Raw genomic sequence first — 19,828 nt, 5'->3', positions numbered from 1 at the left:
TTGATCCTTACAGAGAATCGTTCTTAAAGCTCGTTCTTGATAACGGTTTGGAATTGTTTTCTTCATAGACGGTGCTCAAACCGATGTTCATCGAATTTGATGAAACATAATTGAATCCTATGGAAAATTCAGGGTTTTAGTTCTCTGTTTCTAATTTTCATCTTAATAGCCCAGATTTAAATAAAAATGTTTGCAGGTGTAAATGGAATGGTAGATTTCTATTAAATCAGATTACTATTCTGCCCTTTTAACTCCTTTAAACCAGGTTTAACTTAGAACGTTTAGCTGGTCCGAATTAGGTATTGGATCTCTACACTTCGAATGACAATCTCTGTTCCAGTCGAACTTCACATGAGATCATTTAGTCACGGGCTAAAGATTTAAAGATTTCGTTAACAAATTTATGGATTTTCAAGTGTTCATGATTACAAACAGCGGACATCCTAAGAAAGGATTAAACCTTGAGAGTCGCCTTCTAGATCTTCTTAGTTTGTATAAATAATTGAAGTCTGATGGAATGATTTATGCTGCAATCAAGTAAGGCCAAACTTTGAATGCTTTGTTCAAAAACTAACCTCTAGACGTTTCTGTTTGTCATAAACTATTAACTGTTTCGCGGAATGTTTTCTGGTGCTATTACATGCAAAAAAGGATAAAAGGACTTCTTCCACTCTCTTGAATACCTTATTTTGATTTTATCGAGTGCAGATTATTCATGTATTCACGTAACTGTTTTAACACGCTTTAGTTCTGAAATTCAATAGCTACACTGAAGATATCAACGTCTGAGAAACGAAAATAAATTAATTGAAATGGATGTCTTTTCTGTTTTATGTTTCCCACCGATATATATTTGTCAAATAGAACACAAAGGAAACCGTTTTGTTTACAAACAAACTGAGAAAGTGTGAAATGATCCATAATATCAAGAAAAAATTCAACTTTTTTCTACACTCCCGTCCTCCGATAAGTACCTCTGAGCTAGTTTTGATGCACAAAGTTTTTAACTACAAACTCAACAAGGAAGTTAAGTCATGAAAAGTTCTGTTTATCAAAAGAAGAATTGATTCAAATATTACCTTTACCGAGTAAAACACTCAAATTGTTGGCAAAACACAACACCCAAAATAAGCTTAGCTGCAAAAGGGAGGAAAAAAAAAAAACGGTTAACAGGTTGTGAACCTTTAATGAACAAACCAAGGTAATTTCAGTAGTTTTAACTGTACCTGAAAGATGTTCATCTCACTTTCTCCTGAGCACAAAAATTAATGTTGTTTGAAGGTAGGACTCCGCAGAAACGCTGTATGGCACCAGCGGCGTTCTTTTCTCAAAGATGAATTCTATTGCAGTCTTAATTAACACTTCCACTTAAGCCAAGACGGAATTATTAAATTGCGTAATCTAAGGGTGTTGAGACAATAATGCACAAATAGCAAATTGACCAAGCTGGATCTACTTTCAAAGTGACAAAGAAGTATTTTTGAGTTACGGTTCCCATTGGACTTTCAACTGTGGCTAGTCTCACGCCACCTATTTCCACGTTTAATAATTAATCATCCATAAAATGACCCCGAGAGAGTTCTACAAAGCACGTTTTACCTTTATTTTTAGGCCGAACAACAAAGGTTATAGCAATATAGTCATAGCATGGACCCAGCTCACTGATTTGGAACTCGGAGACGCCACTGTTTCCGAGATGTCGTCAGGAAATTGTGTTATCTGGCGAAATTGTGCTATCATATTAGTGTACTGTTGTGTCATGATGTCGTAAGTTGTGTTATCGTGACATTTACAAGGCCCGAAACCCTCTCACGTAGACTCTTGATCCATCGTCAACTTATCATCTCCTCTAACGACATTTCATAAAGCAAAAATATGTTATTTGATAGACCAAAAATTACTCACAATACCAATGTTCAATAAGGCTGTTCAAACTGACGTCGTCTGAGCCGAAGTTTTAATTTAGCATTTTTTCAGGCCTAAAGTAAGAACAAAAAAAACACATTCACAGCTTTCCGTAGAGACCTACTTTTTCTTTTTTTTTTTTTTTTTTTTTTTTCTTTTTCATTCCGACCATCAAAATACTCTTAATTTGTTACGGGCGTCATTAAACTTCATTGTTAAACATCGTTATTCGTGAACCCCTAAGAAAGGTCTTAACACAGGCTTGATTTCCGCGTATTTTGCAAGTCTGGTCTTCGATCCTCCCGAGAGAGAACTAGTTCGGTTGGGGGGGAGGGGGGGGGGACGCAGATTCGTTACTCGAACAGCAGCTTGCTATCGAGCGTAGCCTTGACGTCAACAACCGTGATGGTAACCTATTTTGGGACACCAATGATAAATAACAAGTCTAAGACAAAGAGTTCAATTATGCAAGAAGTCCACTGCGGACAATGCTTTTTATTATACTAATATCTTCTCAATGAAATGAATTTAAATTTTCTGCAATTATTTTGATTCCAGAAAATGATTCGCTAGTGTATATTCTGCAGACAGCAGAGCTCGATGTCTGCTGTAGATAGCGTTAGTAGCTGAATCGCTATTAAGTTACAGGGCAGATTGATTATCATGCAAAGTTTCACTTTAATTTTGAGATCATTTTGACAAGTAAAGAAAATCCAAGCTTCGAAAGGGAAATATAAGTATTCAGACAAAGAGATCGTGATCTCCTGTAATTAAGTAACACGGCACTACTTTAATCGATTTTTGTCTTTACTATATTATAAACAATCTAGATATCCGCCGTTCGATAATGGATCGTGATGACTGCATTTGGGGCATATTCACTTATTTGTTTCACTTTTGATCGATACAGCAACTCTTCTCAAATAAATCATATCTCGACGTGTATTATATCATTTACTCCACATACTTACTGTCTGCAAATTACTCTGACAATTCAATTAACGAAGAAATGTACGCTGAGCTGCTCCATAGTATTAAAAGCCAGTATAAATAAATGAATTTTAACGCGCGTACGCAAATATTTTCAAATATATTGGCATCTCAACTGTAATATCGCATTCCAAAAAGTCCCTCTTAAAGTAAATGATATCTTTCAGTTTTCTCGCAACACAAAAGCAAAACTGCGCTGTTTACTCCTAGGACAAGTTTTTACCAGGACAAGGTTTTACCAGGTAAGTGAAAGTGGTGCTACATTTTTGCTTGAAAAAATACATACCATGGCAACTTTGAAACAAAACATGATAATTGAGCTGCAATTTGTACAGGATCTAATTTAGACAGTTGAGTATTCATTTCGACCGAGAGGATGTCTTCTTGCTGCTGTCAACATGGCGTAATAATCCTTCCATAAGATATTCTTGATAACCTCTTTGAAGGTATTTTAAATCGATACGAATGAAAGGCCGAGATTTGAAGCAGTGAGTATGGAACTACAATTTGGAGTTGGGTAGCCTTGGAAAATATCTTGCATAACATTTGGCCTTCTACATACTTCTAGTACTCAAACGCTTAACATCAGTTCAACTTTGTACTTGCTCGGTCCAAAGTAAAGCTCCCAACAGTTTTAACAGAGACAGCTTAAAGTCTTTAACATTGAGGGAACGATCCCGAGTTGCTACCATCAATTTACTTTCGCATTTCGTTATTGGCTACTGAATGAAGCAGGCTTCTCACTATTACCATTTTGATCTAGACATGCTTTGTAAACTCTTGGGGTAAATTTATGCGGTTTTCCTTATTTGCTTATAGAAGCTGAGCGGGTTAGTTATGTATCAAGTTTAGTATATTGATGAGTTTTTTTTTCTGCTATAGTAGCATAAAAATAAGCATATTTACGTCAAAAAATATATCGTAAAGTTTTCCTAACGCGACTATAAAACTTATGCAAATGCAAGGGGCTATATTCCTTTCACAACCAAGCTTAAGAATATTGTGCTTTGATTATGACACTAGTAATTAACTGTAGACTTATCACTTATTGCTGAGCTATTAGAGGTAACCAACATATACCAGAGTAAATTGACAAAAGGGGGTAGGTTTCTGAATAAACTGTGGTGCTGCGTGTGACGAGGGTTTCATAATAGAATTTGGTCAGTGGTTCGAATCCCGTACAGGCCTGAATTTTTTCAGGTCTGATTTTCACTATTGCTTAAATAGTTCTTTTACTACGAGGATCGTGCACATATACGTTTCATAACCGCAGTTTACGTAGTTCATAATTTGGATACATCAGCAAAGTTGAAATGGTAAACTGGCCACCTTAACGATTACAAAAGCTGACGTTTCGAGCTTAGCCCTTCGTCGGAGCGAACCGAAGGGCTAACGCTCGAAACGTCAGCTTTTGTAATCGTTACGGTGGCCAATTTACCATTTCAACTTTGTTGATATATCCAAATGATTTCGTTGCTCCCACCGACGCAGCCCCAAACAGTTTCTTTCGAAAGTATCAGCCTTTATTCATATGTATTTCATACATTCGTTGTGAAGAATTTGATCTTCTTAACTGAGATGAACATTTTAGTCTGACTTGCCCTTTGAGTTCCCATATCTTTGAAACAGTTTTATGTCACATCGAAACCAGTCGCTAGACATTTTAATTTACCTAATCATTCTAAGCAACATATGGCAATCTGTGGTCTTTCCTTACACTTAGGTGGTACGGAAAGCCGTAAAAATCTTGAACAAAAGCTCATCTTTCAAACCGGCAGTCTAAATCCCACAGGGATCAACGAACGCTTTTCCTTTCACTAATTTATTCTTGTTTTTTCTCGTTGCCATGTTCCCACCAATAACGTAGCTCCATTCTCTGCCTTTAAAAGCACACACAACCCACAATTCCTCTATTCGCTCCGATGAAGGGCTAACGCTCGAAACGTCAGCTTTTGTAATCGTTACGGTGGCCAATTTACCACTTCAACTTTATCCAAATTATTTCGTTACTCCCACCGACGCAGCCCCAAACAGTTTCTTCCGAAACTATCAGCCTTTATTCAGCTTTATGTCATAGTTTCACATATTTAAAATCTTAACTCTCAGGGTTTGAAAATGCAGACTTTATGCTTCGTTTGATGATCGAGCATATTCCCAATGGTCAAATACACGCATTGTTTGTATGACAGTTACAAAATAAAAAGGTAGATTGAAGGAATTAAAATGGGAGCGTTTCAATTAATTAGCACTGAATTAAAACAGTTTCTTGTCAAACAATGCAAACAGTCAATGAATAGCAGATAATTTTCTTAGGAGACTGTGATGCTGAGTCGGTAAGGTCTTACGAAATAATTTGGTTTCATCACAGGCTTCCAAATCTCACGTTTCGAGGAAAAACGAAAGATTATTTCTTGAAAGCGTCACGCGCTGTGTCACGCGGTGTTAACTTTCGCGTGGAGCCGTTAAGAATTTGAATGCATTATAAAGAATAGTATGGGCAACGAAATATATACCTCTTATTAACCAAGTGCAAGAGCCGTACTGGAAGAATATCGGCCCGAGGTGTTGACAGTACGGACCGAGTGCAGCGAGGTCCGTACTAAAAAGACCGAGGGCTGATATTCTTCCAGTACGGTCCCGAACAAGCTTGGTTAATAAGAGATTTATTGTACAACTGAAGTTCAAAGGGACACAAGTGCGGTATCATTCGGGACCATTCCGGACAGTGATTGGTTGATTTTAGTTAGTGGCCCTCTGACTGCCCGAGTCGTGTAATAAGGTCCATTTACAACACTAAACATTCCAAACTATGAACATTTTACACTTAGGATTGATAAAACTGACTCAATTCTTGTGTGTCCTTTGTGTATCTCACTGTTTTCTTGTTACTTAGTGTTTTAAATGGACCACATTTCGTTAAAATAACGCATTCAAATTCTTAGTGGTTCCACGCGTAACGTAGCAACACGTCAAACAACGCGTGACGCTTTCAAGAAATATTCTTTCCTTTTTCCGCGAGACGTGAGCTTAGGATGCCTGTGGTTTTATCAAATAAGTCGACAATGTAAACCGACCAGCGCAAAGAGTTTCTAACGCGTTTCAAGAGTTATCCTTTCGTTAAAACATTGGCTAAAGAACGTTAGCCCTTTCACTGACTTACGAAACGTCAAATTTACACAGAAACCCTTTACAGTGGACAATTGACATTATAAGCTCCGTTGATAAATGCATACGGTACATTTAAATTCGAAAACAAAAAAACAAAGGGAGAGAGACAAATAATTACTTAAAACAACTGTTGCAGACATCAGGTTTGAATGTCACAGCTTGTGATTTCCCATACGAAATTTTTAAAATTTCCGTTTAAGAAGCAGTTAACTGGAGTCACCTATCGCTCTTCTGTTGTGCTTTTATAACTGAATGATATGGCGTTTAAACGAGTGCTCCTTGGCCGATTTTTTAACCAGAACTGGAATCAGTCGCCGTCGCTACTACAAGATGAGTAAGTAATGCGAACGAACCTTGAAGTTAGAAACATAACAATACTGGTGATTCTTGCATGCATTTGAGTCGAAAGCGTGTGCGATTATTCAAGCATTACATTATCGCTACTGTGCATAGAATCCTGAATGACCGTACTCTGATGGCTCCAAATTATGTCAAAATGTATGGGAATTGTATATCAGAGAAGGTTTTCGCACACAAGTCTCGAGTCAAATGAGCTGAATCGACGATTCATGGCATAGCTCGGTGATTTTGGCTTTTACTGACTTAAACAGCATGTCAGAATTTCTAATGTACACAAGCTTGCGATTGGCTCGATCGCGACGATTTCAAATAGCCGATCCAAGTGAGAAGCATATTTTGAGTTACAATAAGTTCTCTATAATTAATCTTGAGTCAAAGATGCTTCATCAAAGTATCTTAGTCATTCTTTGAGCTATCTTAATTTAATCCAAAGACTGATTAATTACATTTCAGTTGAATAATACAAAGAATACTAGTTCTAGGCCCCCCATTTTGGTCTTCAATTGGTTGTTACCTATTCAGTCTTATTCGAAGTAAAAGTTGACTAACCTGTTATTGTAAATTATAATAGCTATGTTTCCCATCTCCCTTTTGATAAAAGCAGTGCTACTAAAGAAAGCGAGTTAGAATACAAATATTTCACACCATTTATCACTACCCTGAACATCGCAATTAAAAGAGGTAAATGACACGATGATGCTTCAAATAATAGAAGATCTTGTCAGTCTCTTTTGCATTGTACATTTGGTTTGTATTGTTGCGTGACAAAGTCAACAAAAAAAATTAACATTTTGTCCATCCATGAATTTTTCATTGCAAGGTAACAGGAGCAGCCTCAGTCACACGTAAAGCAAAACATGCAATCAAAAGATACCACAGCAGATGGACAATTCAGCGTGTCTATTGATTTAGGAGGAAAGGGACACTGCTACTTTCAGAGACAACCATTACTTTCATCCGGAATTGAACAAGCACAAAATAGTTCATTTGCAATAGAAACCCAAGCATCACCTGACCAAGTAGGCCAATTATATTTTTCTTCAATATTCTTTGAAAATCGTCTCCCTCAATTCCTTGTTATTTTTAATTGTACAGAAATTGGTTCATTTGAAATGTACTCATTGATACTGCTCCTGTATCAGTCCTTTGTTAAATGAAGTAAGGATGTTACCATACGTCGGTGATTGCGTATTTTTGCCTTTTTTCTTCTCCCCCCTCCCCTCTCACTTTTGAGATAAAAAAAAGGTAGAGTCTATCCTCGAGCCTATTGGTCTTACCCAGCCAATGCTTATCCCGGTTTCCATGTAGCAGGAAGTGACTAAGAGTATCACTACTCCCCCCTGGATGGGATACTACTCCGTCGCAAGGCTACCCCCCCCCCCCGTATTTTATCAGCTTTCCCTGACAATTCACCAGTGCCCATTTACACTCCTGGATGGAGAGAAAGGCACTGTGAGATTAAAGTGTCTTGATCAAGAACACAACACAATGACCGAGCCAGGGGCCCGTTTCTCGAAAGTCCAGGGGCCCGTTTCTCGAAAGTCCCGGTAAATTATCGAGCCCGGTAAGTCACCCGGTAAGTCCCCGTAAACTTTTCGGGTGTTTCTCGAAACTCCCGTTAGTTTCGATCCCGTTAATTTTACCGATATCTTGCCCGGTAATTTACGGGAGGTCGTAACCTCCCGTAAAGTTATCGGAGAGTCGCAAATGTTGAAAAACCAAACAAAATGGCGGCTGGGGGCGGACTTTTCTGCTTAGCGCGAAGACCAAGATTATATCAAAGACGCCCCTTTCTAGCCGATATGGCTGACTGTGAAGTCATTGAACGTTTTCGGCTCTCGCGAGGAAGGATAGAGTGGCTCGTTGAGCAGCTTAAGGAGGAACTACAAAGAAACACGACAAGAAGCTGCCCACTGTCTCCGGAAACCCAGGTAAATATCATAAGAAGTTGTTGTTGTTTCATTGTATACCGTTTGAAGGCGTTTGCATGGAAACACTATATATAACTGTGAAGTTCTATTTAATTTTTTTTTTTTAACTAACAAACGGCAGTGGAGAAAATTATTGAGTAGATAAACACTTTGTCATGTTAACGCTAATCACTCGCCGCGAGTAATGACTTTAAAATGGCTTCCTTGTATGAACGTTGAAATGGGTTCCTGTCACGCAAACCTGATCTTACTGCAAGGCAAACCTGTTTCCCGTGTTTTAATTGCAGATGTTTTTTTTTTTTTTTTTTTTTTTTTGGAGGAAATCAGTTAACTGACATTATACAGATAGAAATAAACATCATACAGTACAGCGATCGCGGAGACTTGCATTAAACGCGGCCGGGTTGCACAAATGCTGACAATTGTTGCTTTTGGCATTAGCTGAGTGATACACGAACAAGTGTACTGTGCTTATGATGGATAAACGAAAAGAATAGACTTTAAAATTCTTCTCCCCAATCACATAACTGGTTCGGTCGCATTGTTAATGATATTAGCTTGCTTTATGCTAGATAACTCGATTGGAGGTCGGAGAAAATTATGCATGACATTCACTGAAGAAAATGATTAAATCACTCTAAAAAAAAAAACTTTTAAATTCCATTCTTTTTCACAATATTCTGTACATTTACTTAAGAGAAATTCCCGTCAGTATAAACTGCGGAAATTAAGTGTTTGTAGCTAAGTTTAAAGATTTCAGGTTTACATTGTTTCCTCGGTGGTCCGCATGTGTTGTTTTCTTGCTCTCTGAATATTCTGATTAGGGATCCTGTTTGATTCCCACCACAATTTTTGTTAGTGACATTTATCTACAATGCCTTTCAGGTTCTCATATCACTCCGTTACTATGCCTCAGGGAGTTTTCTCAAAGTCATAGCTGATACCATGGGAGTATCAAAGGCAAGTGTAAGCAGATCATTGCTTGCTGTCTCCAGGTGCCTGGAGAGAATGTCTCAAGACTGGATAGTGTTTCCCACACGATATACTGATTTGAATGTAAGTAATGCTTGAAGCTTAACTGTAAATTACAGAATAGCCAACGTGTGGAAAGGTTTGAAAAATGTTAACTTAAATATGTGGGCAAATTTCAATTCTCAATTGTTTCTCAATCTAAAGCAAAGCAGGTGCTCTTACTGGTTGATTTACTGTCTACTATTTGCCCATGGGTGTACACTTATGACATTTGTGGTTCTGTGATGTAGCTCAATGAAAGGACTTCTTTAATGCTCCAATGTGTCAATGAATATGTTATAAAAGAAGTGGTAAATGCCACAGCTGTACACTTTTGAGTTATGGATGTACTTAGGAGGTTTGCTAGGCACTCAAGCCTTCAGTTGCCTTGGGTGACTCTCATGCTTCTTTTGGGCTCTGCAACCTCCTGCTTGCATTTATAACTCTGTAATGTAGGCTATGGCATTTACCATTTGTTGATTTGGTTTAGGAATTTAACGGGTGAATCCAAGAACAAAAACAGTTACAAGGTTTACTTTCTGGACTTTCTTTTTGAAGGTGAAGGGAATGGGAGACATTTAACCCTTGAAGTCTAAAGAAATTAGATGAGTATGATGCCTGAAATTTATAGAAATTGAATACTTTGTTCTTGTCCTACAGGCAACAATGGTTGACTTTTACACTATAGCAGGAATGCCCCGGGTAATTGGGGCTGTGGATGGCTCCTTGATACCCATCAGGGCTCCAAATAATCAGGAACATTTGTATGTGTGCCATAAGGGCTTTCATGCTATAAACACCATGGCAGTGTGCAATGCACGACTGTTCTTCACCAACTTTGTGTGTAGATGGCATGGCAGTGTCCATGACTCAGCCATTTTTTCTGCCAGCATGCTGCACATACACCTAGAAGGCGGTGGCGGAAGAAATGGTTGGCTACTGGGGGATCGTGGATATGGCATCCAGCCATATTTGCTGACCCCTTTCAGGCCCAATACTGTGTCCACACAACCCCAAAGGAAGTACCAGAGGGCTCACACTAAAACACGGAACACCATTGAGAGGGCCTTTGGCCTATGGAAGGCTAGGTTTCGTTGCCTTGACATTTCTGGTGGGGCACTACAATTTGAACCAAGTCGTTGTTGCACTATTATTACTGCAACTGCTGTGCTTCACAACATGTGTATTTTGGACAACACACCACTCCCCATTTATGATGAGCAACCACCTCAGGAACCAGACTTGGTAAATGAGGTGCCAGCTCACCTTCAAAGCAATGCTGGGGTATTGGCGAGAGATCACCTCATAAATAATGTATTCAATTAAGTTCAATAAACATCCATTGAAGGAACATCCAAGTTACTTTAATTATGCACCCACAAGCACCCTCAGCTCCCAATAACAGAAAAGAACTCCACAAATACGTAAAGAAAAGCAATTCAACTGTGTTAAATGCATCGAATAGAACTTACCAGAAATTTTAATACACCTACCTTTCACATCGTTGCGTTCTAAAATAATAACGTAATCATGTCATCCCTAATCGGGAAGTATGAGAACGAATCACCAGAAATGACAAGACTCCTAGACAAGAACGAAATTGTCGATCGAAGTCTTCGAATCGAGCCAAAAAAGGCAATTGATCCTCATTTTCAAGTAATATGGCTACGCAAAATGACGATCTGGAAATATTTCCGTCTAACCCCATACTAATAAAAAACAAAGCCGAAGTCCCAAAGGAAATCTGTAGTTTTGCCTCTGCTTTTCTTTCTCCAAGAATTGAATGCATAATAAAGTATGGGGTTATACGGGAATCTCGACGATCTCCCTCAATAATTGATAATTTGCTCTCCTCTAATACAACGTTAACTTTGAAGTTAAACTTCGCGGTGCTCTTCAAAAATCATCACAGTTGCAACGACAACAATCGAACGTTGAGCCCGTCGAATACGTTATCGAATGATGAGACCGTCGAAAACTTCGCGGTGTTTTTCAGAAAGCGTCACGGCAGCAAAGATGACAGCCGAATGTCGAGACCGTCGAATACGCTATAGTCCCAAGTCTTTCTCCTTCTCTCGTGCACGAGCGTGAAGCGTGCGCTGGAGATTGGTAACAACCCGCTATTTCATCGGGCCCGGTAAATACCGGGAAAATTTACGGGTGCTTCGAGAAACGCTATTTCGGGCCCGGTAGAGTTTCCCGTTAAACATCCCGATAAGTTATCGGGCCCGGTAGTTACCGGGACTTTCGAGAAACGGGCCCCTGGTCACTAAACAGGCCCGAAACCATATTTCAAAATCAAAATTTAAAAGATAGCAAGCAGGTTCTGGCACAAACCGGTTCTTTTTTGTTTATTTAGCGGACAGGTTCATTGTATCATTTTCAAAATGTTTAAAATCCTCATCTTGAATGAAAACAGGACAGTTTTAAGGGCCTGTTAAGTTACCGGGACTTTCAAGAAACGGGCCCTAAGGATCCGTTTTTCGACGGCCCCAGTAAGTTATTTTTATCGGGCTGCTATTTTTACATTCAAGACGGGGGTCTTTAAACTCTTGAGGATTATTGAAAAAAAAAATAGCGACTAAAGAGACAAAATGGTATAAGAGCCTGCTTCTCTATTTATTAATCATTAAGTTACCGGAACTTTCGGGAAGCGAGCCTTAGGTCTCGAACCCAGACCTCTCGACCGAGAGTATTGAGCACAGACCATTAGGTCACTGCGCCTTCCACTTTCCTACTTTAAACTATGCTCAAAACCGAAAGAAGTGACGCAAACCATTTTTGTTTCTTGTAAACGTAAATACATCACGGGCATTAAAAAAGCACTCAATGTGTTAATGATATCTCTGTACCTTTTTACAGACCAGTCCTGTTATGAAATCAAACGAAAAGAAGCGAAGAACTTCAAGTGAATGGATGAGGAAATATTTCTTAGAAGGTCAGTACGCTATAACTGTATTCAAAGTAATTTAAACAAATAAATCTGGGCATAAAAGTTACTGATTAATAACATAATGATGAAAACAGTCACATTATCATAAAATTTGCTGCCATCCAGGTCAAGCTTTGACTCCTACTCAGACCCAGGCTCTTGAAACACTCGATCCGAGCGCGCCATGGTATCAGAGGCTCATTGTCAAGCACCGCCGGCTAATGGGCGTAACTATTCCATTTATTTTCTTTCAAGTCATATGGTGGAGTTGTGCCATCAAGTACAACTTCTGGAGCTTGTTTCCTGGTAGATATTTCATGACAATAACAATGGTTCTCGGTTCCATGATTGCAGGTACAGCTTTATATTCGAAGGTCACTGATCTCGCTTCCTTTCACAAACAGAACATAATAAATTATCTTAATGTACTCAAATATGGAGTATGTGACGTTGATTTTCAGAGGAAATTAAACCTGCACTGCAATCCTTTGCTGTGAGTGAACAATCTTTTTTATCTAGCTTTAATCAACTTCCTGTTTAATACAGTTGGAGAACCATTACAAACTAAGCCTCAGCCCAATTTTTTGTTCGCTGGAAACATTTTGATTACCTATTTTACACCCATTCTCTAGTCCTCACGGAAAGTTATTTCAGTGAAATGACTGTTTGACATTATCCTTTGGGTAACCTTTTCACAGATTAACGAAGACCACACAAGTATACGGGCAGTGCAAAAAAATCGCATTCCACTATGTAATACTTTATTATTTATTATTAGTACTTATTTTTAGTTAAAAAAAAGTTAACAGAGAAGGCCTTTTTTTCGGTCATAGGAATGACAAGTGAAGGTGGAGGCGCAGTCGCTTTTCCCGTTATGACCCTCGCTTTTAGTATTGCACCAGAAGTAGCACGTGACTTTTCACTTATGATTCAGTCCTGTGGTATGACAGCAGCGGCTTTCACCATCTTCTGGATGCGCGTGCAGCTTGAATGGCACTCCGTGACATTCTGCTCCCTCGGAGGAATCTTCGGTATGATAATCGGCTTAGAGTTTATCGATCCTCAACTCACCCCTCCCCAGAAAAAAATGGGATTTGTATGCATGTGGTTTGCATTCGCTTTTGCTTTGTTTCTTTTGAATCGCTATCACAAGCGGAAAACATATACGACTATCCCAGAATTCAAATTGTGGAAGCTCATTGTACTTCTACTGACCGGATTCATTGGTGGAATATTCTCAGCTATCGCAGGAAGTGGCGTGGATATCTGCAGCTTCAGCGTTCTCACGCTTCTCTTCCGTGTAAGCGAGAAGACTGCTACACCTACGTCCGTCATCTTGATGGCAGGAAACACAGTAGTGGGCTTCTACTGGCGTCAAGTCATCCAACAAGCTGTGAGTGCCGAGGCTTATCATTACCTGGCAGTTTGCGTGCCCATCGTTGTGTTGGGTGCTCCAGTGGGATCCGTGATTGGGAGCCATTTTCATCGTCAGATTCTAGCAAGTTTGATCTATCTTTTGGACACTGTTGCTCTTATAAGTGCTTTTTTAATCGTGCCTCTCTCAAATGCTTTGATTATGGCCTCCGTGGGTATCATAGCGTTCGGATTTTTCTTCTTTGGGCTGATAGCTTATGTTGGAAAAAGAATAATGGAAGGAGTTGAAAACATAAGAGAACGACAAAGACAAGGCAGTTGTGAGGAAGATGCCGATGAAAATACAATGGAATCAACTACTGCAGTTAAAACCGTTTACGACAAAGACAAAGGTCGTCGTGTTGATCTTGAAACTCTACAAATGGCCCAGGGGAAAAGTGAAAAATTAAGGGTACAAGACGTGCAAAAGCTGGACACACTTTACGAGGTGTAAAAGAAAAATTGTGAATTGGCCATTGCTATATTGTAGATTGCTTGCGCAATACATTGGCTCCGAAGACCAAGATGTCAATCAGTAGAGGCATGGTGGTGAATATCAACCCGATCATGATTGAATATATACGAATATCTTTACGTCTTATCCCAGAAGAAGAAAATGGGGACTCGGAGATTTTTTACCTTGTGAAACGCTCGTGACAATTCGAACGAAATACTTCTTGCATGAAGTGACCTCATCCTTCATGTCAAAATTATCTATCAAAAATATTTTAACTTTAAATTTCTTAATTGCTTATTTGTGAGGTCCTCCAAAGGTTATTAGCTTCAAAATGTATATGCTTAGTGAAAATCTTAGAAAGGACACGCTCTCCATACACGCTCACATGCATTTGTCTATTTGTAATAGCCTTAATTATTGCCTCCTCACCCCTCCCCCCAGTAATCCCTTCTATAGTGGTCTGATTTTGCTGCACGCTTCTAGTGGTGATTGTTGTAATAACACAGACCGCGCACGCTCGACAGAATATCGATAGGTATAATGTACGTTTCTGTCTTGTCGAAAATGCGCCTTTTAAAGAATGTTAATGATGAATTCGGGTCAAAACGAGCTCTTATTACGCGAACGAGACGAAAAGCTTAAAATGTATTTTGCTTGATTAGCAAGTATTTTATTACTCGTACAAATCAATCTGCCTCTACTCGTGTACTGTGTCGCGGAAAAAATATTCCTTGCATACATGAGCAAATCTGATGCTGCTCAATAAAATTGCGCTCAAGTAGACATTCCCTACTAAATTTCATTGACAATTGTACTTGTAAATTTATTTACCCATGAAAAGTTTGTCGTTAACAATTTTGAGTAGGGTCAAATCAATTATCGTGGCATAATTTAGGACAAAATGCTATATTCAATGCCACGAGCTTATCGTCGGCATATTGACCGAAATTCTTGAAAATTCCCTTGATGTTACAGTTCAACATGAGATGAAATCCTTAGCCTGAATATTGTCAACAGCGAGCCTCCTTTTCTTGCTGGTACTTTAGGAATTCTGATCCAGAAAAAAAAAAACAACTATTAAGCGTTACTACCGTTATTTTGAATTATTTCTGAAATTGAGCCTGATGAAAAGTTTCGAGAAGAATGTTTACGCATGTTGCCATGATTTCAGGGTTGACGTTTAAGGCATTATGCTCAAGTTTTCCTGCAAAATTCATCGGACCCTAACTCTGAGATCCTTATCATAAAACTGACTGATACTTGTTTAGAGAAAATAGACCCAAATTGACTTCTTTTTCAAAACGAAGCCTTTCGCTCAACCATTCTTGTGAATCTGAGTTTTATTTGCATTTTCTGATTTACGTTTTGTATCAAACTTCAGCAGGAATTTTAAACCAATTGACTTTTATTGGGAAAGAAAAATGGAAGGTGGAAGGTCCAAGAAAGACAATCAAGCAGTGGACCGGATATAATGGGAAGATGGGGCGATAAAGAGCAGAGGAACGTGAAACGGAACGGTCATGACTAAAACACCACAAGAGTACATACGGGTAACATACGAGTAACATACGAGTAACATACGAGTAACATACGAGTAACATACAAGTAACATACGAGTAACATACGAGTAACATACGAGTAACATACGGAACATGCGAATACATACGAATACATACGACTAACATATGAATAACATACGACTAACATGCGAGTAACATACGAGTACATAAGAATACCTACGAATACATAAGAAGACATACGAGTAAAAAAATACGAAAAAGTCCGAGTAAAATTCATGCGAGTAAAGTTTTATACAAAGTAACGACAACTTAAGTAAACGACAACATGAGAGAGCAAAAGATATTTGATATTTGCTCGTCACACATTATATCCCCGACTAAGGAAATATCGCGTTACAAGGGCAAAGGTCTTTGATATTAAACCACAGGCAGCCAAAGCGTACTGTGTGACTTTGGGGTGTAAAGTACATTCGCGGTAATAACTAACATATTAAAATCGAACTAACATATTAAGATCTAATTTCAAACGTACGTGTGGGCCGTTAAAAAAGGATAAGAAATGCGAGGAAGAAAACATGCGAAGTCTCCTTACCTTTTCTCCGTAGCCGCTTTGTTGCCAACTGTCGTTTTAACGCTGTTTTGGCGACTTGCTTTGTAACGCAAGAGGTGTCAACAGTCAACTGTAAAATAGGAAAAATTATAAAAAAAATTACGAAAAAATTAAAAAGGAAAATAAAAGCGAGGAATATACCGTATGAAGTATCCTTTCCTTATTCCCGTAGCTTCTTTGTCGTTCACGGTCAATTGCCCTTTCCGGAATTCAACGGGAGACTGAGGCGGAACTTAACACGCGAAGCACCCTGGGGCTGTTTTTGGAGACGCGGGAACAGCCCACGAATTTTAATCATGACAGAGTTATCGGTAGAAAAAGATAATATTACGAGCCTGTTACTGAACGAAGATGATATTCCAGGCGCAAAACTAAATACACCTGTTGAGCAATGTACCATTAACGTTCTAAAGCGATGGTTAAGTTGCCGTGCTGAGCGAAAGTTGGTGGCAAAAAAGAAGAACTTGTGATAAGGTATTTTAGCTTGATGTCAACACTGTTTGTTCAGTTATCTTTAAAACCTCTTGAATGGAAATTTTCCACAGATCATTAGCAGAATATATCAATATGATTGGGCAATGTAGAAAGCCGAAATCAAGTAAATTTCGACAAAATCGTTTTGTCTTCTATTCCATCAATTTCAATAATATCTTCTGGAACAATCTCATCTTTCGGATTTCTTTGCTGTTCAATCTCCTTTGGAAGGTTTTCGCTGGACTCCTCGACATTGTGGAAATCAACACAAACACTTTTGGTCGGAGAGGGTTTTCGTCTTTTTCTTTTTGACGGTAAGTCGTGCTTAACTAGTTAACGACGTTTTACTTTAGCTTTAGACCATGGAAAAATTGATGGGAGTTTTGTACTACTCATCCTTTCGCCTGGCGGAAAATGTTTGCCGCATATATTTGTACTCGACGAGTGTGTTTTTAGATTAAGGTTTCGTATCAACTAGACATACTTAGAGAGCACTTTAGGATCTTGAGGAAGTGAATGGAACTTCAAATCTGGGGAATTACGCCAATTATTTGTGCAACGAGGCACGCAGCACAAGAATTTCCGCATGTTTTTCTTTGTCACTTTGGCTCGCGCCTCCAAAAACAGCCCAAGGGTGCTTCACGAGTTAAGTTCCACCCCAGTCTCCTGTTTAATTTCGGGAAGACGAATTTAACCCTTTACCAGCAGGCAAATAACCTTATAATTTGGCCATACAAAACTTAAGCTCGCTTTTTTTGTCGCCATATGAAGTATCCCTTACAATATTTGCGGTTTTGAGACACCCTGGGTTCAGACTTTGGGATCACGTGACCTAGATCATCCGCTTGTGTTTGGATGCGTTCAAATCGATTCGTTTTCTCGCGTTTATAAGTGTTTTTCAAGCCATTTTCCCTCTACAGAAGCCCTCAGGACAGTATCATTAAGCTGGAATGTGGGTAGAGACAAGCCTCTAACAGAAAACTGAGGTGAGAGGTGGTTTCATGTACACTGGACCGCCAAAATGCTTTCTGGCAAGCTTGGCGAGTTCATAAGTGAAGTCGTGTCTCTGGCCCATCTGTGGATGGCTACCAGGATCTACCAAGTCTTTTTGGGCCAGTACTGAGTGGCAAAAGTCCGTATCGATGTGATTTTTTGCTGGTAGGACTGGGTGGCTCGACACTAATAATAATTTGTTAAAATGAAAATGTGAGGTGTTGCCTTCTCGAGTTGTTGTAGAATCTCCCAGAATTCTTTTCGGTCATAAACGAGGCAATGGTTGTGTTTGCGACACTACCTTTCGTCAAAAGGAAGAACAAGGGCTTGCGGATAAAGTGAGAAGGCATTCTCCAGCCAAACAGCAAGATCTGGCCCTGAGGTGTCTTTTGAATGCAAGCTTTTGATTTCTTGAGCAAGTTTTGATCGTAAAGATCGACACTTTTTCAGTGTTGCTCTTGGAGCACAATGCTGCATTTTTGGGATTTGTTGTTATATAAACGGTTCACTGCAGTGGAAATTGGGAATCATTGTGGGTGTTTTAGGCTGCAATAGGTGTCACATCAAACAGCCTTGCAATGTACACACTTATATAATGGTGTCTCTTAAGTTCTACAAGAAACAGATAACAACAGTCAAGAGTCGTAATTACTAACATGTACGCGTGGCTTGCAGGTAAAGGGTTAACGCCGTTTTGGTGACCTTCTCTGCAACGCGTGTGGTGCTACCGGTCAACTAATAATTTTTAAAATAATTTTTCCTGTTTTTCCTATTTTACCTATGCAGTGAAACGTAAGCGCTTTCGGATGAGAAGGACCGAAGTAGCACGCGACTCTTCACTGATGATCCAGCTCAGCGGTATGACAGCAATGGCTATGAACATCTGGATGTGTAAAGAACGATAGACAGAACCTCTATACAAAAAAAAGGGACGGCTTTTATTACGGACTTAACTGAGTTGCTGATGTAAATTGGCCACTGTAAAGAGTTCCTATAGCTGACAATTTGATCGTTGGCCCTTCGTCAGAGAGCAGATACGTAGGGCTAATACTAGAAACGTAAGCTTTAGAAAATCTTTAAGGTGGCCGATTTACATCATCAGCCAGGTTAAAAAAACAGATTATCATCTAATATATAAAAGCAGAATGATACCTATAAATTTATAAAATGCGCAAAACATAAATATCAGTTATACGTTCTGAGCGAAAGACAAAGGGTACACACACGTGTCACTTCCCTAACGCGACTTTACATTTGACTTCCTAATCTCTGAAGTTTAACTATTTGATGCATTAAACTTATCAGGTTACTTTCCGAGGACATGTTAATTTCATCCGTTATCTCCATAATCGCCTTAAAAATATCAAATTTTGCATTACAGTTATTATCCACTCTATATATTCCATCCATGCATTGAAGAAACAACTCTTTTATGGAGCTTTTAACTGGGATAAGTGCGTTTTTGCTTCCAAAATATTTGAATGAAAGTAGCGTGGGCTTCAACCAATCGAAACAATTTAGATACGTACATAAACATGAACAACTACTTAAAGGATTATTGATGCAAAATATTGGTCTTCCTATGATAAAGCGTGTGACAAAAAATCCTTGAACGCGGTCAACCTATTAGCCCAACCCTGAGGCAATGGCAGATATTTTTTGAATAAGATCGATAGCACGGGCATTAAATTCCTCACTTTATTTGTCTGTATCAAAACTACGAACTCTCTATATGGTGAAAGGAAATATATTCACTGTATTCCTATTTAAAAAAAAAAAAAATAGATCAATAATTAAACTAAAACAAATCAAAACAAGTCAAATAACAAAACAGATTATTGCTAAATTTAGACCCGAGGATTAATTCTCCCATCGGACTTTCGACCTACTAGGCACATTTGGACCTTTTTTGGCTGATTCGCTCATCATAATAAGGCTATAAACTGCTCCCAAATCAAACATCTCCTACCTCACAGATTTGACAGATAAGTCTGCTAATGATTATGAAAAGTGGGTAACTAGAAAGCTTATAGGAAGACTTCGGGTTGGTTTGAGTCACTAATG

The 19,828-nt window shown here is 38.9% G+C and overlaps 2 protein-coding genes across 3 annotated transcripts in view; one reads left to right on the top strand and one right to left on the bottom strand.

Annotated features, from left to right (window-relative positions):
- LOC111338866 (uncharacterized) overlaps positions 1 to 1,491 on the bottom strand; it is a 30,631-nt gene extending 29,140 nt beyond the window's left edge. The window contains exons 1-2 of the mRNA XM_088760260.1: positions 1,227 to 1,491; positions 1,080 to 1,137 (exon numbers count right to left, since the gene is read on the bottom strand). Of these exons, the coding sequence (XP_088616386.1) occupies positions 1,080 to 1,137; positions 1,227 to 1,241 (73 nt within the window). The 5' untranslated portion in view covers positions 1,242 to 1,491. The remainder of the gene's footprint in view (positions 1 to 1,079; positions 1,138 to 1,226) is intronic.
- A 1,547-nt stretch (positions 1,492 to 3,038) lies between these two features.
- Positions 3,039 to 15,028, top strand: LOC111338859 (uncharacterized). Of its 2 annotated transcripts, none has more exons than XM_022945402.2 (5): positions 3,039 to 3,137; positions 7,244 to 7,442; positions 12,228 to 12,303; positions 12,424 to 12,651; positions 13,131 to 15,028. In XM_022945402.2, the coding sequence occupies exons 2-5, from the start codon at positions 7,281 to 7,283 to the stop codon at positions 14,162 to 14,164; spliced, it is 1,500 nt and encodes a 499-aa protein (XP_022801137.2). In that variant the 5' UTR covers positions 3,039 to 3,137; positions 7,244 to 7,280; the 3' UTR covers positions 14,165 to 15,028. The 2 variants fall into 2 exon arrangements, with proteins under 2 accessions (XP_022801137.2, XP_022801138.2); XM_022945403.2 differs by lacking the exon at positions 3,039 to 3,137 and adding an exon at positions 6,210 to 6,397.
- The last annotated feature ends 4,800 nt before the right edge of the window (positions 15,029 to 19,828 follow it).

Source organism: Stylophora pistillata, chromosome 5 (assembly GCF_964205215.1).
Source record: "Stylophora pistillata chromosome 5, jaStyPist1.2, whole genome shotgun sequence".
NCBI lineage: Eukaryota > Metazoa > Cnidaria > Anthozoa > Scleractinia > Pocilloporidae > Stylophora > Stylophora pistillata.
Note: the sequence above shows the minus strand (reverse complement) of the source record. Positions and strands in the feature narration are given on the sequence as shown.